This window comes from Copadichromis virginalis, linkage group LG10 (assembly GCF_057382275.1).
Source record: "Copadichromis virginalis isolate Kocher_CV1m ecotype Utaka linkage group LG10, C_Virginalis_male_GT1.1, whole genome shotgun sequence".
In the NCBI taxonomy this organism is placed as follows: Eukaryota; Metazoa; Chordata; class Actinopteri; order Cichliformes; family Cichlidae; genus Copadichromis; species Copadichromis virginalis.
In genome coordinates, this window is record NC_140627.1 from 14,364,107 (window position 1) to 14,387,384 (window position 23,278).

The 23,278-nt window shown below is 40.8% G+C and overlaps 1 protein-coding gene across 4 annotated transcripts in view; it reads right to left on the reverse strand.

Moving 5' to 3' along the window:
• Positions 1–3,269: 3,269 nt before the first annotated feature.
• The window catches only part of ltbp3 (latent transforming growth factor beta binding protein 3), a 40,779-nt gene continuing 20,770 nt past the window's right edge, over positions 3,270–23,278 (reverse strand). Inside the window, exons 7-29 of one of the 4 annotated variants that reach the window (XM_085470042.1) lie at positions 23,073–23,225; positions 21,279–21,377; positions 21,166–21,179; positions 21,014–21,080; positions 20,757–20,834; positions 19,738–19,866; positions 17,702–17,833; positions 17,492–17,620; positions 17,209–17,328; positions 15,776–15,898; positions 15,508–15,630; positions 15,206–15,325; positions 14,851–14,979; positions 14,446–14,616; positions 14,250–14,330; positions 13,871–13,999; positions 13,619–13,756; positions 13,390–13,530; positions 8,495–8,623; positions 4,907–5,065; positions 4,735–4,824; positions 4,477–4,605; positions 3,270–4,293 (exon numbers count right to left, since the gene is read on the reverse strand). In XM_085470042.1, coding sequence (XP_085326168.1) covers positions 4,142–4,293; positions 4,477–4,605; positions 4,735–4,824; positions 4,907–5,065; positions 8,495–8,623; positions 13,390–13,530; positions 13,619–13,756; positions 13,871–13,999; positions 14,250–14,330; positions 14,446–14,616; positions 14,851–14,979; positions 15,206–15,325; positions 15,508–15,630; positions 15,776–15,898; positions 17,209–17,328; positions 17,492–17,620; positions 17,702–17,833; positions 19,738–19,866; positions 20,757–20,834; positions 21,014–21,080; positions 21,166–21,179; positions 21,279–21,377; positions 23,073–23,225 — 2,735 coding nt within the window. In that variant the 3' untranslated portion in view covers positions 3,270–4,141. The remainder of the gene's footprint in view (positions 4,294–4,476; positions 4,606–4,734; positions 4,825–4,906; positions 5,066–8,494; positions 8,624–13,389; positions 13,531–13,618; positions 13,757–13,870; positions 14,000–14,249; positions 14,331–14,445; positions 14,617–14,850; positions 14,980–15,205; positions 15,326–15,507; positions 15,631–15,775; positions 15,899–17,208; positions 17,329–17,491; positions 17,621–17,701; positions 17,834–19,737; positions 19,867–20,756; positions 20,835–21,013; positions 21,081–21,165; positions 21,180–21,278; positions 21,378–23,072; positions 23,226–23,278) is intronic. The other 3 variants (XM_085470043.1, XM_085470045.1, XM_085470044.1) reach the window with 3 other exon arrangements.

The window sequence follows — 23,278 nt, forward strand, 5'->3', positions numbered from 1 at the left end:
TCTCATGAACCCTTTTCTAGCCACTAGACCTGTTGATTTGAAGTTCACGCTGACTTTCACATGACCAAATACTGGTACAACTGCCAAAGTCCTTCTCTGAGAGTGGTTTATTAAGTGGTACTGTGTGCCTGAGAGCATTCAGTTCAAAACAGAAATTTTGAAAATGGGGTATTTCAGGAGCTGCACAGGTTATATGAGGTCAAGAAAACATTGAATCATCGTCAAGGTAACGCACAGTGTGAACGTTTTAACAGGACGCCTCACGGCCTATCACGACACAGCTTTCTACTGGAGAAGAAACACTGTCGGCCTGAGTATTTTCAAGAACTATTAAATGTGCACAATGGAACTCCCCATGAAACGACAGGTGACTCACCACATTACCTCTGGCTTGGAGTGCAGTCACACCTTCCTGTAGATGCTTTGCTAGGTGAAAAGCAGGTATAGAAATTAGGAAAAGAATTATGGCTCATTTATGATATCATATTGGTTTTTAGGCTGGACATAATTATTCCACAGGTAACTGGCAAGAGTGTGGTAAACGGGCTGCAAGGTCACAATCTTAGAGAGGGGGTGGCCAAAATTCAGTCCCTCTGGGCGCTGGGGTGTGAGGTGGTAGCAAAGAAAAGACAACTTGCAAGGGAGTGTGAGGTCCACAGGATTTGTTCCTTGCCGTGTTGTCTAATTTGTCCAGGTTCATTTGTCCGGCAGCTTATTATGCAGCATGGAAAAATGAAGTTTAAATGTTAGTGCTCTTTGATTTACTGAGTAGAATGAGTTCCTTGTGTTCTCAAAATAATGATCTGTCAAAGGTTCACAGTAGCAGTCGGCTATCCTAGAAAAAATATATTCTAATGCAGTAGTCATTCAATGTAAGACATGTAGGACACTGGGCTAAGAAGATGAGGTTCAACACTAAGCATGTGGCAGTGTGTGACATTCTCTCGCCCATCTTTCGCTTCATCATCCTACTTTCTCTTCCTGTGTGTTGCCGATGCTGATGTAGAGGGTGCTGACAGTATGCCTTCTTCATCAGAGTCATTCCCACTGCTAGAGGTGGTGTCTGACAGTTCGCTGGAGGGCCTGAATCAGTTATTGGTGATCTGGTCATTGTCATCATTATCATCCTCTTTTGGCCACTTCCAGGTACCAGGCTAGAGAGCACTAACATCATCCTCAGAATCATTTTCAGTGTCACGTTCAGCTTCAGATTAATTCCAAATTGGCTTCTCACCATTACTACCCTCTTCATCGGCCTCTTCTGCAGTATTTTCATGATTGTCCTCAATAATTATGTTGGAAATGGCATTGTGCTGTAGTTGTTCAGGAAAAAGAGAGTTCAAAATACAGACCATTTCCTCATGTAACAGGTCACACATTATACCAACCCACAGCCAGCTGACCAATAGACAAATTTTGTCAATTTCTGCATATCGTTTCTCTAAAAGTAATGCCTGGAATATCCTACCCCTATAAAAACAAATAGATAACTATTTTACTGTTTTAATGCTCAGATAGTGGGAAAACACTTTGTGAAATCTGTGCAAATCTCTGTGAAATCCAGTTGTATCTGAGAGCTAAATCAGTTTAGCTTTCACATTTCAGCAGCAAATTTCCCTTAGTGGTGCCCCTGGCAATAATGTCCACAACACTGAAGGAATTATAGTGACACAAAGAGACCACAAGATGGTGCCATTATTTAAGTAGCTGATAACATTTGTGGGCTTTTAAGTTTAGGATATCATTTTCACCACTAGTTTAGCCCTAGTTTAAACTGATTGTGTTTGAAACTTGAGATTAAGATTTAGATAAAAAATTAACTTGTAGAAAATGATTATGGACAAGACTTTCAAGCTTTGATATCCAACATCTGTAGGACCTCATTTGCAGCACTTAGAGGAATGGCTACATTTGTCTTGTGTTACTACTTTAAACTTTTTTATTGAATATAACAAAATCTATCTATAAACACTTCCTGATGCTGCAGAATGTTTAAGCCTACAGTATTTAAAATCTCACCACTAAATATGAGAGGATTGCAGATTGCAATCAACTGAGTTCTGCTGTCTTACTTACCAGTTGAACTGCATAATTAAGTTCGTAATCCAAGCTATGGTAGCCACCGTAGGACAAACACTCTGGCCACCATTCATCTGTATTTACTCTGGAGGACACTGTAAACTTTGTGAAAGGTGCAGGATACAAGTCGAGGAGCTAGTGAAGCTCACTTCTGCCTCATAGCGATACTGAGGGGAGTTGTTGAGGATATCCTGAACTTGTCATTAAGCGCTGCTGTTTCTGCTACAGTTAAGTGCTGTTAGCCTCTGTTAGCTGCTATTAGCCCCTGGTAGCTACTGGTAGCTGTCGTTAGTAAACTGCTGGACATTGTTGAACTCACACACTTATTGAAAAACTTATTGAAAAACAACAATCTTAGGTTATAACCAGCTTTTGTTGTAGTTAAAATGGCTGGCCAATGAAATTATCAAAATATTTGTAAAATACAAAACTTTAAACTTAAAAACTTATTTTGTTAAATATAATTCAGAACATTTGTTCCAATTCCAAGGAGTTACTTCTCCGTCGTGCTTATTTTGTGTGAGGATACAATAAAAATCTTGCTCGTGCTATTGAAAATGGTATTGAGTATTAAGCATTTTCCTGGTTTACAAGTCTGAAATTCTAGTATCGGGAAAACCCCAGCTAGATCCCTGACTTTAACTCACTTGAGGTGAGGAGGAAGAAGATTGGCAGGTTTGTACACACATATAAAAATGCATTTAGATTGAACTGTATTCAAGTTGGTGGGGCAGCATGATGGCTTCCACAAGCCCACTCCTATGTTTTTTTATGAATTATTTCTAAGCTCATGAGAATAAGCATGTAATTACACACTAATTAAGGTGCATTTATGAGTACAACATTCTATTTTTCTTTTTAAATAAACTTAAAAATGATCTGACTGTACCTTTAAAATGTGAAATCAGTACTGTGTGTGGAGGAAAAAAAAGCACATGAACATAAATCTAATGGAAGATCTTGGGAGACTCTGCCATCCACTGGGTTTATTTGCTTTCTAGGCGTGCTTGAAAGGCAACACTGAATCATCCACAGTCCGATCCGGCATATTTCTGAACATGACTGTGGGAGAACTTTGTGCCTCCTTGCCTGAATGTGTCTGTCTGAACTTAAAGCATTGCTGTTTTCCACATATCTTCATATGTGTGGAAAAAAACATATTTCCCTCAAACAGAAGAAAAACAAATGCATGAAAGGGTGTCATTTTTTTAATCAAATTCTTCTTATCACAACAGCATCTTTGGCTTTCTAAATACTTTAATGCAGTGTTTAATGGCAATAGGTGTTAAACTTGCTTGATTTCTTTTTCAGAATAAGCTATATTTCGCGAATATTTCCACTATATTTATTGCTAAGTGCGTGAAATGTTTTTATCAAGCTTAAGTCCACTTAGGTGCACATGTCAAATTATACAAAAACCTCAGGTTTCTCATATTTTACATAAACAAATAAAGAAGGGGAGGACAGGGACCAATCCACGAAACAAACTGTACAAAAAAAACAATGTCAACAACGTGTGGCAAAGAAATAAAATCCAGATGACTAAAACATGAAAGAATGTGGATGCAACTGGGAATGTAAATGGGAATACCACAAGGCACTGCTACAATATACAACTACTGAATAGGTTAAAGACAATTATAATACCATAGAAATGTCTGAAACTCATTTCCTCATTGTTTGAATCAAAAATTCAAAAGAAGATAAAAGCAACTGGGAGGTCACAAAATGCACAATTTAAACTACAAAAACAGTTCAAAATAAAAAAATAATTACAAAATACTTTTAGCGCACAAATAAACAAACATATTCCTTGTCTGTGTTTCAGATCTTTTAAAATGTGGACAGGCCAATGAAAAAGGGGCTGACAATGATATGTTTTGTACATTTTATATTGTTATGACGTGGCTCCCGATGACAACATGTTTGTATGTTTACTGCGTTCACACAGTCCCATGTATGTACCATGAGAGAGGAGTGTAAGAGCTGCACGTGCTGGTTTGTTTGTGCACGCCGCGTAGATGGGGAGAGACGTAGCGGCACGCAGAGCAACGCACAAAGGTTACCGAGTTCTGCGACGGATGCACACGTTTGGCCTACGCGTGTGCACAAAGCCTTGCTTGCACAAGCACTTGTACGAGCCAGAAGTGTTCACACAGCGAGCGTTCTTGCATGGACTAACACGGACATCTGGTTCTGCACACTCGTCAATGTCTGGAACAAAGAAAAACAAGTATTCATTAGTGACAATGAGCCATAAAACAGAAATCCAAACATTACTTGACAGAACAAAGTTATAATCTGCACATTGGCTGCTGTACATACACTAATAAGAGAATCTAGGACTCTAAAAGAATATGTGTATTTGCATTTTTGTAGTGTATATGTAGGACAGACCTATACAGCGAGCACGCGAGTAGTCTAGCCTAAAGCCTGGGTTACATTCACACATAGTGCCCAGGTAGGAACGGACACAGCGGCCATGTCCGCAGCTGCATTCGTCGGAATCTTCTTCTGAACTGTCACCTTTTCACAAAAAGAACCAGGGGAAAAGAGAAAATAGGGGCAGAAAGAGGTAAATAAATAAGCCTTGTCTGAGGGCAGGAATGTTTCAGCTATCACTGATTTTTAACAAAAACTGTCATTGAGTGTTACCCGGGTTGTAGTTGGGAAAAGCTGCCTGCAAATCCTGTTCCCCGTCTGACTCCGTCTCAAGATGCATCCCACACAGATGGCTGAACATTGCTGGGTAAAACAGATAAAATTCTTGCTAATTCAATAAATGGATTAAGTCCTAAAGAGGTCTGGTAAATTTTCAGTAGCTCACCTGAGTTTCTGGGAGGGCAGCTGTTACACTCGGGCCCCCAGCCACGACCGAAGTGACAGCAGCACTCTGAATACGTCACCACCCGGTTCTGGGGCTCGCTGCAGATCCAGCCCTCCTCAATTCGCGTGAAGCACACATCCTTGTGAGCTGCAGTCCGATCTAGAGATGGAAAAAAGGATAAAAAACAAGTCATGAAATTTTAACTGATCTCAGTGTTCAAGTGTATTTAATAAGAGAAGGTAAAGAATACTAATCTTAATATATAATATTTGAAAAAAGTCAGATTGGTTCACATTGCAAATTACACCTAAAAACAGTAAATGTACATTTTTATTTGTACTACAAAGTAAGCACACAAATACTATTTTTTTACAAGCTTGTAATATCTGGGAGTAACAAGCATCAGGCGCCCATTCAGACATGTATATCCATCTACACCATATGGACAAAAGTATCGGGCCACCCACACACTTAGGCTACGTTCACACTGCAGGTCTTAATGCTCGATTCCGATTTTTATGTCTGCTTGTTCACACTACAAATAAAATGTGACAGCAAACGCGCTCTAGTGTGAACCCTCAAAGCGGCCACATGCGCAAAAGAAGACGTCACACACAACGCGCTCTGTTTAGACTCGAACCAAACAGTATTGTTTGACTGACGGCCCTTAATATAAAGACTTGTTTCGGACTTTACGTTTCCCAATTTTGCTTTAAGTTATAAAGTTATTTTGTTATTTACATATGGCCTAATAATTATCCTTATTGCTGTTTTAGAGAGGAGCGGTGCTTCAAAGGATAGTTGCAGATTTCTGTCAGAATCTGCAGATTATATAGTACAAATGAAATGTTCATGTTTCTCCAACGTTGTCTTCCCAACAGTTTCACTGACATCTACATGGGATGGCCAGGAAGCGTTCGCGATGTCTTATCGGGCGCTTCTCCGGCGCTGATAATTGTCATCTGACGGATTTAATGCAACATGACCGTTCAAACAGCAGTCGCTTTCTAAAACATCAGATATGTATCGGATTCAGTACCACATACGAAAGTGACCCAGATCGGATTTGAAAATATCGGATTTGTGCCGTTCACACTGTCATACCATGATCGGATATGGGTCGCATAGGGTCAAAAAAGTCGGATTTGATGCGCTTTCGCCTGCAGTGTGAACGTAGCCTAAACCTACAGGAGCTGCTCAGCCATGAAAACCCGGGCCATGAAGCTCCCAGCACACAGTTTTTGTGCTGTTGTTAAGGCGGAGGAAGTTAGGAACTCTGCAGTTATTCAGTCAGCAGGGTGTTGGTGACATTTACACACAATGTGCCTCAGCACTCGGCCACACCGCTTTGACTTTACATGGTCTGCCACTTTGTGGCTGAGTTGCTTTTGGTTCCTAAACTCTTTCACTTCATAATAATACCGCTACTGTTGATCATGGGATCATGTAAAAGGGACTTTTTGTGTCATCACAGTGGCATCCTTGTAGTACAATGCTTAAATTCAGGGCGATATTTAGGGAAACCCATTGTTTTGTTTGTAAAGGCAGACTGCTTCTCTCTTAAGAGAAGTAAGAGGTGTGGCCAAATACAATTGCCCATACACAGTCAAATGAAAATAAGACTGCATGGAGTCCTGTGAAAAACTAAATACACCCCATGATTCAAACTTGTAAAACAACTTTCGGCCCACTCTTCTTTATGACATTGCTTTAATTAACTGAAATGTGTAAGCATTTGTTTATGCACAACTCTCTTAACGTACCGCTACAGCATTTAAATCAGGTTGAGGTCTGGACTGGGCCACTGCAACTCCTTATTTCTTTTCTCTTTATAAAAAAAAATTGCTTGTGTAGTTTTTATCATTTTCCCCTACATGACCCAGATTCAGCCAAGATTTAGAGATTGCCTCACATTTGACTCTAAAATACTCTGCAATGATTTCACGGCCAACTCAATGAGTGAAGGTGCAGGCCCTGTGTCCGCAAAACAAGCCCAAATCATCACCCCATCCACCACCTTGCTTGATGCTTGATTTGAAGTGTTTGTGCATATGCTGTGTTTCATTTTAATCAAACGTGGTGCTGTGCATTCTGGTCACAGTTCCTGTCGTCTTGTGGTTTGTTAAAATGCAAGTTTGCAAATCTAAACTAAATCTAAATCTTTTTAAAGAGAACAAGAAATGCTTGTTTATTCTTTCTCTGATTGTGCTTGTCATTGACTTTAACATTACCATGGTAACTGAGCATGTTGTCTGAGTTGAGGCTCTTGACTTCTTGTATTTTCTCTGGGCTGTCTGACATTGTGATGAATTTGCTAAGATGTCCACTCCTGGGAAGATTGTGGCATTATGTTAACAAAGACCTGAATCCTTCTGGCCAGCAAACATCCAAAACCTCTGCTTTAATAGAGGTGCTCACATTTGCTGATGATCAGTTAATCAAGTGGATTTATTTAGAAGCACCTGGCTGCTACTTACCCTCTTAATACATGTGGAAGGGTGTACTTAGTTTTTCATTGGACTGCAAAGAGTCTTTTTGTATGACTGTAGTGTACGTCTCAAACTACATTTGGAGGATGGAGACCTGATCACGCTATATACTTCAAACAGATTCAGTTATTCTGTTCAATTATTCATAACGTCTTATATCTAGGGATACGTGATAAGCATTGAGTTACCAAAACCATAAAAACACCAACAATTGTTGCTTTTACTAAGTTATTCATATGTGCAGGATACTGACAGGCTGACAAATAACAATTCCTGCAGTGTCTCTGTTTGTAGTGACAAATGATGGATGTACAAGTGTAAGACGCTAATACGATGAGATGAGAAGGCTAAAATATATTATAGTTCTGCAGAATTATTGAGAGTGGGTTGTCAGCCTTTCATGCACTGTGTTTAATAGGAAACAACACTCTTGTTGTTTGCCAGACAAAAAAGACAAACGGCTGAAGTTTAGCTTCATTAGGCAAAAACCGAATAGTTACAGATCGTTTGCTTTTGGATCTGTTTGTTCTCAGCCTCTACATTCTTGGAAATAAAGTATTATAATGTTTACTTTTAATGTTTGTCACACTTAAAAAGTGCAGCGGTGTTAATTGCAAATATTAAATGACTCCATTGGCATTGAAAACTAATGCTGTGAATCGTGTATCGTGCAGGCCTTTCTCCAGCAAATGAGAAGCTTTCAGATGCTGACTAATTCTGTAACCTAATAAATGCAATTTTCATCCACAATTTAAAAAACCCAAAACAAAAAGGATGCACATGTTTCTTTGTTGTTGTTGTTTTTTTTTATTTAAAAATGCAGACGGAGTTGCGCAAATTATATGGTTACTGTCACACACTCTGGCATTGTTTGTGTGCCTAAATAAGTATATTCACCATATTTTTCATAACTACACAAAGAACAGGAAACTTTTTCTCTATAAATTGGGTAAAATGCCAGATAGAGCCAGTAAAGGCCAGATGGGACACAAATTGGAGGAATTACAGTCGGGAATTACATAAGCGGCAGATGACGAGGTAAGCCAAAGCTCATTTTGAGTGGTCAGGTTCAGGTGAGCTGACGCTGCTTTGTACCCACCGTCATAGACGCACTGTTTCAGCGCTGCACTGAAGGTGAGGGGAGGGTCACAAAAGCAGTGAAAGGAGCCGGGCGTGTTCTCACACCTCCCGTTCTTACAGTACGAGGGGTCCTGGCACTCATTCACATCTGCAAAGGGCACCACAGACACTGGTTACAGTAGGAACATCTGCTTGGGGCCGGCTATTAATTCCAAAAGAAAAAAAAAACACATTACGATATTCAGAATAATTCAGTCTGGCAACTAGTATTTTTTCCACTTATTTCCTAGAAGATGTGAAAAATACATTTCCTGCAGATGTTGCTTTTTGTTAAGGCTGATGTGAGCTCTTTTTGTAAGGGTAAGGTTTATGTCTTAGTTACCCTGTATGTCATATTTGCTACCTGTTTACATTTTTATCATAAATACTAAACATGAGGTTTTTTGTGATAAAATTTAGCCATGCACAGTACAACACCTAGAACTCCTCTGATGTATCAGAAAGTTTAAAATAGGAGGCTCGGTTCCAGCTACATTTCAGTCTGCCAATAAATTTAAAGACACTTTAAAAGTAAGAATGTACTGTTATGCACAGTGGCTGAACTAGTTCTTTGATCACCTGCTGTATTTGTAAGTTTGCTCACTTAATAAATGAACAGTGTCTAATTTTGATGGTAGTTTAATTTCAATAGAGAGAGAAGGAATATCAACCAAAAAGCCAGAAAAAACACATTACATAAAAGTTAAAAACGGATCATTGAGTGAAATAGGTATTTGTTCCTCAAGCAAAACATGACTTAGTTCTTGAAGGAGTAGCACTGTTGTCAAGTTTCTTGTAGTTGGTCACCAGGTCTGCACGCATCTCAGGAGGGATTTTGGCCTGCTTCACTTTACAGAAACTTTCTGAATCCTTCAGGTTTCTTGGCTTTCACTTAACTTCAAAGCTTCAACTCCCAGCAATGAGTTTCTATAAGATTGACATCTGGAGACTAGCTAGGCCACTCCATATGCTTCTTCTTTAGCCAATCCTTTGCTGTTTTGGTGGTATGCTTTGGGTCGCTGTTGTGCTGGAAGACCCATCCGTGACCCATCTTCAGTCTTCTGGCTGAGTGAAGGAGGTTCTTGTCCAAGATTTTAATTTATACGGCCTCTCAACGTAGTAAAATCGTCCTGGATCCTTAACAGAAAAACAGCCCAAGGCATAATGTTTCCAACTCCTTGCTTGAGTGTGGGAATGCATCTCCCAAGGCTTCTCTGAATCATTTAAGCTGTTCACTGGCAAACAGCTTGTTTATGTGGCTTCTTGAGCAGAGGGACCTTTTGGGCGCTGCTAGATTTCAGTCCATTAAAGCACACTGGTGGTGTTTTTGGTAACTGTGTTCCCAACTGCCTTCAGATAAAGAACCAGCTCCTCCTGTGTAGTTTTGGGCTGATTCACCACCTTTCTCCTCATCATCCTCACCGTATGAAGCAAGATCTTTTACGGAGCTCCAGACCGAGGCTGACTGATGGTCATTTTAGATTTCTTCCATTTGAATAATGAATAATAACACTAAGAGCTGGCAGCTTCACACCAAGCTTCTTACTGATGGTCTTGTCGTCCGTTCCATCCCTGATGTCCTTTGACAGCTCTTTTGTCTTACCGATGGTAGTGGAGAGGTTTGATTGGAAGAAACTGATTTTGTGGACACGTGTGTTTTATACACATAACGAGTTGAGATCAGGAGTATCTGTAATTGATTGACTGATTGCAATCTGTGTGTACCATAAAAATTAGAGACTGTTCATTTCTTTCTAAGTAAGGAAACTTATAATAATTATTTTCCCCACTGTAGGCCATTTACCTGGATTGGAGTTCTGCTTATTATTACTTTAAATCTCTGTTCTTTTCCTTGAAGCTTGAATTTAACAAAATATGGTGGGACTACTGTAGACTAGAACCTACATAATAGGGTTTTACCAAATACTTAGATGTCATTCTTAAAATAGAGACCTAATCACAGTGGATTTTCACAGTTTTCAGTTTCATACGCTTGATTTCTATTTTCAGTACAGAAGTACCAAGGATTTTGTGAAAAGCATACAGTTACAAACTATTTTACACAGGCCTTATGCTTTCCAAAATTAACATTTTATGACAAGAGCATATGTAGAAGTAAGTTTATTTTAGACTCATCAGTATCCATCCACCTGTTCCTGAGTAATTTATTTATGTCGTGGTTGTAGTGGTAACAGGCAGACCCAAACCATTTATACTTCGTACTCTCATGAGTCCGGGTCCTGTTATCTAAGAAGCTTTCTCTATTTTTGCAACTCTAGCATGTCAGCCACAAAAAACTGAGGTGGACTTTCCAGGAGCTGCTAGAGCCTTGTTTTGATGACATGATGCAATGGATTGGTCTTGGTAGAGTTCTTTTAATTTTAGGGATTTTGACTGCTTGTATCCTGCTTGAGGTTTATGACCACTGGTGGGACTTAAATTGACAATTCATGTGCATGTAGCATTTTAGTTTTGTTGCTAACATGAGAGCTGGTCAGCTTTATAGGAGCCGATGTCCCGAACCACAGGTCAGTGCCAAGATTCTTAATATGATCCTGTGTTACCTGAACTCCTCCACTATGAGCTATTGCTTCCCATGTCACCTGTAAGGTGTAATCCTCCATTCTGTGGGACAGAACCGATCTGAAATTTGAGGCAACCATCTATGTCCCAACTGTACCTTATTCAGCAGCAAAGTGCCTCTGTGAACTTCATCTGCACATCTGCAATGGTGCGTCATTGCTGCAACATGAGACACACTCCAAACCCACAGTTTGGTTGTGTGCATAAATATAGTATAACAGATAAAACAAGGATACACATGGTGTTGAGAGCCCACTTTAAAAGACTGACCACATTTACACAGGAATTCTGGCAGTATGTTCATCGTACTGCCCCCCTAAAGTCATTCTTCACTGCTGAATTTCAATACGACTTTTTTACTTCATTTGCTTTGCAATTGTAATTCTAACTGCAAGGCCTCAGCCTTTGGTCATAATGGGAAAAAAAGCTATTTTCCTGTATAACACAGATTTTTCCACCATGATATTAGCAAAATTACACTCCATGGGACAGTTAGGCCTATCTGGTAGCTGATGCAGCTCAGCACTGAGTGATGACCAGATGAAAGCCCAGTTATTTTTTCCATCCACAACATTAACTTCAAGATTTATGAAACAGCTACATGATAAGTCATTCTTTTCCAGCGTTGTGTAACACCAGGAACTCAAAACCTTCTTTTTTCCAGTATAGAAAACAAAGCGACTACTTCAAAAATCTCATCAACATGCAGATTTCTCCTTAACAAATGTAATATTTGTTCAATGTTTGACACTGATGAGCCACAGATCCAAGCAGCAATCACACTGGACATCACAAAGACAACCGCTGACTGGAGTTATCTAGATTAGAGAACATGTAAGCATTATTAAAGCCAAACCTAATACTTGTAGAGGAAAAGGAGGCTATTTTTAACAACTCTGTCTGTTACAGCACTGGACTGAGACTGAGTCTACAGTCTAAATATAACATTTTTCCATCACAAGCACAACTTCACAGGTTGTTGTGAAATTCACAACTGATTTACGTGGACAGCACAAGCACAAGGTTTCAATCTTTATATGCTTTAGCTCTGTTGACTTGATAAAACATCGCTCTCATTATATCACCATTGCTACATGTAAAAAAACAAAACACAGTCAGACAACTTACAGTATTGTGCAAAAGTCTCGAGTCTCATAACATTATATATTTTTCTAGAAAAATGGGAAATGGTTGTAGCTAATTATTGAAGCGTGTGTTAACATAACTGTAGAGTTGGCCACCTTTATTCTTCAGCATAGCCTGAACCCTCTTAGAAGAGCTTTCTTGTAATTTCTTCTCCTTACCTCCAGCGAACACAGTGATGATGATTTGAATCATAAATTTTAAATTTGGATTTATTATTCAATCAGTCTGGCTTCTTGATAGAACTGAGACTGATTCTGATGAGGCTTCACTCAGATGAGCCATATGCATCACTGTGCCAAGTCTTTGCTGGATTTTCCCCCCCATATTTATTAAGGCCGTGAGGTTCAGATAACGTTCATCTGCTATAGACGAGACAGAAAAACTTGTCAAGTTTCTTCAAATATTTTAAGGACACAGTGCACACCATGCCAAAATACATCAAATCTTTGGCCAATAGCTCTTTAAGGATCATCTGGCTGGTGCAAAAATACAGGTTCCTGGTAATAAAGTAAATAAATATTTAAACCAATTTAAAATTGGTTCTGTAAACACAACAGTGGTAGATCCCTTGAGTTGGGTGCCTTTTTATGCTTGATCAGTGTTAAATGGCTTAACAAATAAAAGAAACACTTCTCTGAAAATGGACAGGTGCAAGGACTGGATTGAAAATAAGTGAAAAAGCAGCTGATTAGCCAAGAAAAACTTTGAAAGACCTCCTAAAAGGTCACTACGAGAAAGGTCTGACTCCTTGCAAACAAAGCATAAAGAAAGGAGGGGTGAGTCAAGACTTTTGCACAGTATTGTGTGTTTGAAATGACACATTTATTACAGCAGCAGAATATATTCGTTTTGCACCTAGGCTCCAAGACCATCACTCCCTACAAATATAATATACAAAACTTGGGGAGTGAAGCGTAAATATAACCCCCCCAAAGGCTTTCAAAGTGTATTATTGATATATGATGTGAGGAGAGAGTGGGGTTTGATATGTGCATGATGCAGTGCAGCTGCAGTAACCAGCTTAAAATGGCTCACAGACGTTATTCATTTTAACCAGGCACAGAAATATTTTGTCTTACATAAAACACTTACGTAACATATAACACTGATCACTGGTCTCTCCCACTGCAGGGAGTCTGCACTCACCAGCCTGCTCCTCAGGAGTCACACAGCTGTTGCGGTCAGTGGCCAGGGTCCAGGGTGGAGAGCAGATGCAGTAATAGGAGCCCGGGGTGTCCACGCAGCGGCCGTTTTTACAGTTTTCTGGGTTCTCACACTCATTCACATCTGCGCAAAAAACCCAAAACAAACAGTGTTCAGGATTATTCCTATAGTATCCTGATAAATGCAGTTTAAGCTGGGCGAAGATACTAACCTGCTACTGTTACCATTACGCACTTTTTCCTGTTGGAGTCTGGGACCCAGGGTTGATTGCAGTTGCAGTAGAAGGACCCTTCAGTGTTGATGCACCGGCCATTAGTACACATAGACTCATCGTGACATTCGTTCACATCTGGGGAAGAACAAGAAAAGAATCCATCAAACATCTTTTAGAAAGAACCTAAAAATCTCTGTTTTGATTTTTCAAAATGAACCTTTAATACATATTTTTATGGGAGGGATTTACCAATGCACTCAAGGAGGTTGCTATCGTAGTAGAAGCCCTGTTGACAGTAGCACTCGTAGCCTGGAAGCGTGTTCTCACAGCGACCCTTCTTACAGATTTCTTCAGCAAACAAGGAACACTCGTCAATATCTGTGGACAAGGAGAGAAAGATTGCTTCCTGAGCGGCAGATTCACAGCTGATTCTCAGAGGGATTAACTGACAACTGTGACTAACAGCAAACATTAGAAACTGTCAGCTTCTTTGGACATGGATGAAACAAAGGCTCTGCAGCTGATTAAAGTGGAGCTCAGATTGTTTTAACATCACAGAATGGATTAAGCACTGTGTAATTCTGGTGTGCAGTATGTGATCTTGGCTCTGACTTTACACAATACCTACCCTGGTAGGCCGGGAGGTTGTACTGGAGACTCTCTTCATAGTAGAGACCCTGCCCATTTGGACAAAGGTCGTGGAACTCGGCTGGGTTGGAGAAGTAAAAGTTGAATTCACAGTACATGATGTAATTTCCACGTGTTTACTGAACACAAATATAAGTTGACTTGCTTTTTGTGTACATGGTAAGGTTCACATTTACCTGAATGGGAGACAGGACAGGGATAGATCTCACAGTGATCTCCCCATCCCACTCCGATGGAGCAGCAGCACTCCTGCTTGGTGACATTGGTGGCCAGGACGCTATCGCAGAAAACGGTGTCATCAAGGTTCAGGTAGCACTCTTTCTTCTCATCCATCACCACTCGAACAGCTGCAGCATGAGGAGGGTTTAGTGTGGATTTCCAGCGACTTCACTGGGCTACAAACGGCCTTGGGTTTAACTCGGTTCAATTTTATTTATAAAGCACCGAATCACCACAAATCACCTCAAGTTAGACCCTACTATAATGCAAAGCCCAGATGCCCTTTCTTTTTGACCTTAACAGCTCATACATATACAGAATATGATGATTTATGTCTTCTGAGGAAATCAGAGCAGACTTACGCTCACAGTAGTGTCTATCCTCTGAGAGGATGTAACCGTGATTGCAGACACACTCGTACGAGCCCGGTTTGTTCCCACAAAAGCCGTGGGGCTGGCAGAGACTTCTGTCCAAGGCGCATTCATCAATGTCTGAAAGAGAAATCAGACGGGCTGCTCTAAATATGGGAATTCATACAACACCTGAGTTGTGAGTAAGGAAAAAGTGTGCTGTTTGTGCATTAAATGATCCACAAAAATGATGACCTTTCAAAATTTTAAATAAAAGGCCAAACGTGGTGTTCAATCCAATTCACAACATTATCATTTATTACACACAATCCTGTTTTCTGGTTAAAACACGACGTGACCGACTGACCTTGGCATTCCCTGCCTCCGACCAGTTTGTACCCCTGCTGGCACTCGCAGTGGTATGTACCCATCTTGTTGATACAGCGGCCCCCATGACAGCTTGATGGATTTTTACACTCGTTGATATCTGACGGGAAGGAAACAAAAACAGCGCCAGAATGTGAAGCATGTGATGGGAAGCTGGAGCTCTGTTCTTTCCTCGAACTGGTCAAGGCTTCACTGAACTTTTTTTTATGTGCTCTTAATAAAAGCAGGTGGTTAAAAGATTGCATTTCACTGTCAGCGCTATCTGAGTGTATGGTTTCATGCCTTCACAGTGGCTGCCCTCTTGTGTGCGCTGGTATCCTGGGTAGCATTGGCATTTGAAGGAGCCGTCAGTATTGATGCAGTGGCCGTTAGCGCACAGCCGAATGTCCGCACACTCATCGATGTCTGCGTGGGAGAAATCATTTCAGTGAACCCAGCTGGTGCAAACACACCTTCTTTTATTGACAACTCCTCATTAAAATGCGCTTGTGGGGATGAGGTTGCTCAGTTTTAAGACAGGCTTGCTCCAGGTGACAAAAGCATTACTTACCAGTGCAAGCTTTGCTGTCTACAGATGGGAGGAAGCCCTCGTTGCACAGGCAGCGGTAGGTACCAGCCAGGTTCTCACAGTGACCGTTAGGGCAGATGCCAGGCTTCTGACACTCATTAATATCTGGTGAAACGTGGGAGAGATCCAAACAACTTAGTGTGATGCAGTAGCCACAGATCGCTGCTGCTTCTTTGGATTCTTGCTGAGTTTACCTGCGTATTATCTTGATGTTTGGGTTTGACAAGACTTGATAACCGTTCCTGTCACTCTACTACAAATTCCTGCTACTGGAAGTATTTGCCACTTATTTTGGGGGATTTGACATGTGATTTATGTTCAAGTTCTATATTTAGTCCTTTGACTATGATATCATTTCCTAGTGCTTCAGAGCTTTGTTTCCTACGCTGCTAGTTACCTTTCCTGTCCATTCTCTCCTAGCCTCATCTCTGTGTTTTGGCTTTTAGCTCTCCTTTGGGAAGTCAGCCCTGTTTCCATGTCAAGTTTGGATGTTTGAGTCTGTGTCTCGGTGTTATTTATTTCCTGTTTTATTTTGACAATCTCTTGTCTCCTGTGTTTTGTGTTTAGTTCTACTTCCCTCAGCTCGTCCTCGGCCCTCACCCCTCATTATCTCGTGTGTATTTATTCTTTGTTTTGTATTCCCTCGTGGTAGTGTGTTCCTTTGCCCTGTATCTCCTGTGTTTTACTTTAAGAATCAAGTTCCTGCCCAGTAGCTGTTTTTGGATTTGTTTTCCTGTGGACTTCCAGCAGTAAAGCTGTGCTTTTGAGTTCATTCCTGGTTTCCAGAGCCCTGGATTTGGGTCCTAATCCTGTCTGCCTCACTGCCGAATCCTGTTGTATGACTTCTTGTCTTATTTTGTGAGTCTCTTGTGCCTTGTTCTTAGTTCTACTTCCTGTGTCTTTGATTAGTTTCCCAGGTGCTGTCACTTCCCCTAATTGCCTTCTGTGTGTTGTGTATTTACTGCCTCAGTCCACTTTTGCTCCCAGTCATGTCATACTGTTTCGATCCAATTATTTTGTTCTTGAGCATAACTCAGCTGTCATAAGACAGGTCACCAGAGAGAGAGACATTCATGCTTAAATTCACAGTTACAGCCAATTTCGATTTATCATTTAATCTAAGTGCATGTGCTTGGACTGTAGGAGCACCGACGCAGACACAGGGAGGAAAATAAAGCCAAATAAATGTCTTGCTTTTTGTTTTTAAACTCTTCTCTTGCATCCTGCATTTAGGTCCTTAGTGTGCACACTCCAAACCTTAACCTTGATTTATTCCATAAATTACAAGGCGGCAAATGAATGTCACGCTTTTTTTTGTGTCTCAATCTCAGCAGGTTTTGGTTTTCTTAAAGTTTTAGTGTAATGATTAAAGGCCACTAGTGATCAGTTTTGCTGTATGGCAGAGCTGCACTTACCATAGCAGATGCCAGCACGGGCTTCATGACCAGGCAAGCAGGGGACACACTCGTAGGAGCCTGGCGTGTTCTCACATTGCTCATTGGGGCAAGTGTCGGGATTCAAACACTCATTTATGTCTGAAAAAGATGTGGAGAAGCTTACACACCGTCTAGCTGTGCACATATTAACAAGTAGAGCACGGACGCATGCATATTGTAGCAACACACATAGTAGGTGCTGTGTCAGTGGGAGGCCTGTGCTCTAGTATGCACAGTGTCACAATGACCTGTGTTTTTTTACCTTCACAGGCTGGACTACGGTGTGACTTGCTCCTAAAACCGCTGTGACATTCACATTTATAAGAGCCTGGTAGGTTCACACAACGACCCCCGATACCACAGATGTCCTGGTTAAAGCACTCATCCACATCTGCAACACAGAGAGGTCAGAGTCAGTGCAGGGATATAGAAAAAAATCATTTTAATATTGGAAAGGCTCAGCTTAACTTACCTACACACTTAAGTCTACCATGCTGCACCATGTGTTTGTAGCCTGGGCGACAGATGCATTTGTATGCTCCCTCTGTGTTGACACAATAGCCTCTGCCATGGCCGCACGGCTCTGACTCACATTCGTTATCATCTAGACAACAGGAGTGAGAGAATGAGTCAAGTGAAAGCAGTATTTAATACAGACAGACAGCAAAGGCTCATAAAGCTTAAGGGACAGATGGCTGGAGTTTTTCACCACGAATGAATGTCAGTCGTTTGGCGAGATCAAGTGGCTTTTACTCAGGAAATTAAAAGCATAGTGGCTAAAAATATGAGTTTTTCATCATAGAAATTATAAACATACCCGTTTCCTTAAGAAAGCATAAATTATTTCTATTTGCACACAATAATAGAATTATTTCAGAAAATATAAATTACCAAGGTGAATAATATAGCTAAACCTTTTATTGCAATGATAAGCTTTATCTTTTTAATAAAGAAAGTTAAAATTGATGTTAACTGGAGAAAACGTTGTGCCAAAAACCAAAGAAATCAGACTGAAAGAAAAAGAATTGTTGATGCTCACAAAGCAGGAGATGTATATGTAAAGTTATCAAATGTCAAGAACTGGGTTGAGAAGCATCATCTGTAAATTCAAAGAGAGACACACAGTACCGAACAAGCGTGACAGAGGTAGGAAGTGAAAGATTTCAAAGCCTCTAAAGAAAACTAGTGAGAGTTTCAAAGACCCAACTTCAAAGACACGTGAGTGACTCAGCCAAATCAGAAACCAGAACTGTGGGGAGGAACGGACTATGAGGCATCAGAGCAAGAAAAACTCCACTTCTGCAGAAGAGACACCTTCAAGCCAGACAGTATGCTAAGGACAACCTGGAGAAAGATTATCCATACTGGAAGCACCGTCCGTACAGTGTAACATAGTGGTGGGAGTATTATGATGTGGGGATGCTTTAGTGTGTCTGGAACTGGGAATCTTGTTGAGGTGGAAAGAATCACGAAATAAGAAACCTCGAGCTGTGTCTTCGCTTTGGTGGTCCAACAAAACAACAACATATGTGACCCCAGGCTGTTAGCCCTGACTTGAATCCCATTGAGAATCTGTGGGGTGAACTAAAGGAGACCATCAAATCTGGAGGATCAAATCTAGAGATTTGCTAAAGAAGAATGGGCTGAGAGCGCCAAGGAGACGCACGTGAGACTTGCTGAAAAGTACAGAAAATGGCTGCACCCAGCAAAAAGATACATGACAGACTATTAGCATCATGGGAGCTAATAGTTACAGGTGTAAACATAGCTGTTCAGTGTGAATAGGCCTGCACCATGAAATTTGAGTTCAAATCCAATTCAATACAGCTGCTATTTCTGCTATAACAGGAAATAACATGTAAAATATTCCTGTTATGTGTCTATTTTTACACTTGAAACAGCTCAAGGCACTGCTCATCAGGAAAACACATGCAATCAGTGAAATACGCCTCAGATAGCAGAAATGCTTCCAGGGCACAAATAAGTTCTTACTGTGGTTTGGGATGTGTCATTTTGCCATTCAGTGTTTTATGCCTTTAAACACATTTGAAATTGAAGTTGGTTCCATTTTAGCTGAAATTCTAACACTGCTGATGACTTTAATAATGTCAAAAGTCACAAAACATTAATGACAAGCAGACTTTAACACATCTTTGTCTCACCGGGAAACCTTTGATTTCTGGTTTGGAGAGTATTTCTGTATTTAGTCGTATGTTGTCATAGTGATGAAGATGCTCAGTGTATTTTGTGTTTAATCTATTTGCAGGTATTTTGTAAGTTGCAATGTGTTGAGCTCTTGCAGCCACTGTAATGTTTCTCAAAAAGAGATTTTTGTTGCCGTTGTTGTTTTGTTTACATAATATTTAACATAATAATTTTTATTCTCTAAAAGCTGTGCCTTTCCATTCCTATATGAGAAATATTGCTTGAAAAAAAAATCACACACTCATATGTGAGGTGAGAAACTACTCTCTGCTGGCTCCTCCTGTCTCTACCATTGTCTCTTACCCTCACAGATGTTCCTCTGCGGGTTGAAATGGTAGCCAGGATGGCAGTGACAGATGTGCCCGGTCAGGCTGTTCTCACATTCTCCATGACCACAAATGTTTCTGCTCAGCCTGCATTCATCTGTCGGTGCTTCAAGGAGGAAACAAAGAACGACATCATATATATATACATGCATATATATGGATACATAGATGCAGAAAGCTGAAAATGTCCATGCCGTGCCTACATTTTTCTGTCACTGGCTTTGTTTGCATTCTAGCAGACACTGAAATGCGTCAGACTTTTTCCAAATTAAAGCCAGTGACAAAGCTGAATAGAAAACCACCAACTGAAGCTGCCATGAAAGAGAAATTACACTCAAGGAAGACTCTAAAAAAAGTCACACATCTGCATAGAAGACAGACCAGATGAAAGCAGCAGAAGCACAAAAGCTGAGCCCTGTGAGTGCTTTGGATTCCTGCTATCATTCAGCACATTTTTTTTCTTTTTCATTTCATGGAAATGGAGTGTGACTCTTACCTGCTAACCTGCTCTTAAATACCAGCACACTTCACCTCCATAGAACCGAAAGACTGTAAACACGGCCTTGAGGCTGGTTCATGCTTCATGGTTGAATGCATGTGACATGCACGGTGCCCCAAAGCATCAGGTAATCACTAAAGCAAAGCATGCGTCAGATCAGATTGGCTTACTTGACTTATTCCCCCCCCCCCTTTTTGTTGGATTGTTTTAGCCTTTAAAGTGGAGTGCTAAAACAACGCACAATAAAAAAATAATTTAAAAAAATGGAGTGCATCACATGACAAATGCTGTTCACCACACGGAGAAAGTCAACATGTCATTTGTGAGAAACAAGCGCCCATCAGGGGATCTTCTCTTACTGGGGAATGTGGAGAGCTGGATTTTTCTACCTTTGTGGTGCATGAAACATGAGCCAGCATTTATATTCAGAACCCTTTAAGAGATTAATAGAAAGAGATTTTTTTAAGCTGGTTTGACGGCTTGTGTTTGAGACTCACGGAAGACTTTTGTTTGTGTTTCGAAGGGGTCATTGCCGGGGGTCATTCGGATGATTGTCGGCGGGGTGGGTTTAATAACTGTGGAGAAATGAAGTGGGCAGACTTCAGGAGGATGTATGACATGTTCAAGTCCTGATGTTTGATCATTCTTCACAGCATTCAGTCTACAATGTCTACAGATGTTCCCTGCAGTGTGCATTTAGTGAATGAATTTTCATATGTATGACTCATGCAGGCGACCCTCGAGGTGCGCTTACCAGGCACACGAGGACGGGTGGTACTGGTGGGGACCTGGTGCGCAGTTGTCGTTGTCTCTGCATGAATCTGATTGGAAGAGACGATCTGATTTTTAAACGGCAACAGCGATTGCTTTTTATTGCTGTATTAAAATGTAGAAACTATATCTTACCCTCTTGGTGTGCTCTGAAAGAAACGGCAATAAAGGGAAATTTAAGCTCTCAATTCACATGATTCATATAAAGATTTTTCTAAAAATTGCAAAGAGATTCTTTGTGCACTTACCTTGGTTTTCATGGTCGCTGGGGACGGTGATTTGCACCGTCTCTCTTATGTTTTGCAAAAAGTAGCCTTTCCCAGCAGGGCAGAGTTTTTTGAAGGCCACTGAATGCCGTCGGGAGGAAAAAAGAGGAGAGGACTTAAATGTTGCTTTAATTCTCACACCCTGTAAAATAGGTTCAGCCAACTAATAGTAAGTTTGGAGAATCACTCCGTTGATATGTTTAAGTACAACCAAAAAACTGCATTTTGGACTCCAACCCCGCAAAGAGAAATAGTTTAAAAAGCATATGGAAATCCCAAAATGCAGATTTTGTAACTTTAAGAGAAAAAGAAACTACACTGCTTAAAAATAATTGATCTGGTCAGTTGAGTAACAGAGGGGGTGAATGATGGTAATGAAATTAATACCAGGTGCACTCAAAGGGCAACAATGAGACAACCCCAAAAAAGCTGACATTTTCCCCATCAGCAGGACCGGTATCAAGTGCTTAGTGGAAGGAGGGACAGGATGAGTACTGCTAGGGTCACAAAATGACCTCCAGCAGGTCACTGGTGTGAATGTCTCTGACCAAACAATCAGAAACAGACTTCATGAGGGTGGCCTTAAGGCCTGATGTGCTTTATTGGGCCTTGTGCTCCCTGCCTGGCATGGTGAAGTCCTATTGACACAGAGGGACACACACAAATCTACAGGCCTGACTGCCATTAGGCATCAGGATGACATCCTTGGACCCATTTTCAGACCCAATACTCCTCATGCGGAGTACGCAGGCAGTTCCTGGAGGATGAATCATTAGATACTAATCACAAGGCCCCAACACTCGCCTCACCTAAATCCAATAAAACAACTCTATTTCAGTTTATCTGGCACCAACACTTTGTACTGTCCAAGAGCTCAGTGATGACCTGATCCAGATCTAGCAGAGATTCCACCGGGACACCGTCTGTCCTCCCATTAGGAGCGTGCCCAGATGTTGTCAGGCATGTCAACACATGGGGGCCATACAAACTACCATTCTGAGCTGCTGCAGTGAAATCTCAGCAGAGCCTTCTGGATCAGCCTACTGCATAATTTTTCACCTTTTTTCAGGGATCTTTGAATTCAGCCTTTTGCAGGTCAATCATTTTTATTTCATCATCAAATGCTGTGTCATCCTTTCATTCCTAACACATCGCCTGGTCCATATCAGTATAGATATCCAGCATGAGTGTATTTCCCCACTGAGCTCTTGTATGTTTTCATAGTTTGACTTTAATTTGTTTGGAGCAATGTATGAATGTTTATCTTTTTAAATTAAATTATGAAAAGAAAATTAAGTATATTCTACTTAGTTCACTTAATGGCCAAACAGTTCAAAATATCCTGCTTTTTTTTTCTTATTCTATTCATCCCATCAGACTGAGGAGAGCAGAAACTGTTTACATCTGAGAAGCTGTAACGATTTATTTTGTGCAACTATTTTAACTAATTATCAAACACGGCAGCAAACTGTATCTTCAAGCATGGGCAACAAAATGGAAAGCTCGAACGCTTTCTTTTGTTATTATTATTTCTATTTCAAACTTTCATGTCATCAAGAATGAAGAGCTGAGCTGCATAATGACCTGGAAAAATCTCTACAATATATCTAAATGAAAATAATGATTATTTATTTAAAGAGGAATTCTCTGTTGATCATAAATAAGTAACTTTGTTTCTAGACTATGCTGGTGTGCAGCGAGTGGACTGATGTCCCCGTGACAAAAACGAACACGACGCTCGACGTGGCAGGAAGTAAAACCCGTAAACTGACTCACCTGTGCCCTCCTCAGGACATCTTTCACAGTTTCGGCCCCAGGCTTTGCCCACTGTGCAGCAGCATACCACCTGGGTGTGGGGGGTCGGCAGCGGGTAATTGCAGCTCCTGTCGTTGGATGCTATCCGGAAGCACTGACCCAGAGGGGGATACTCTAACACAGGAGAAAAGTGTTGTGGCAATCTATCCCGACAGTACATTGCACGT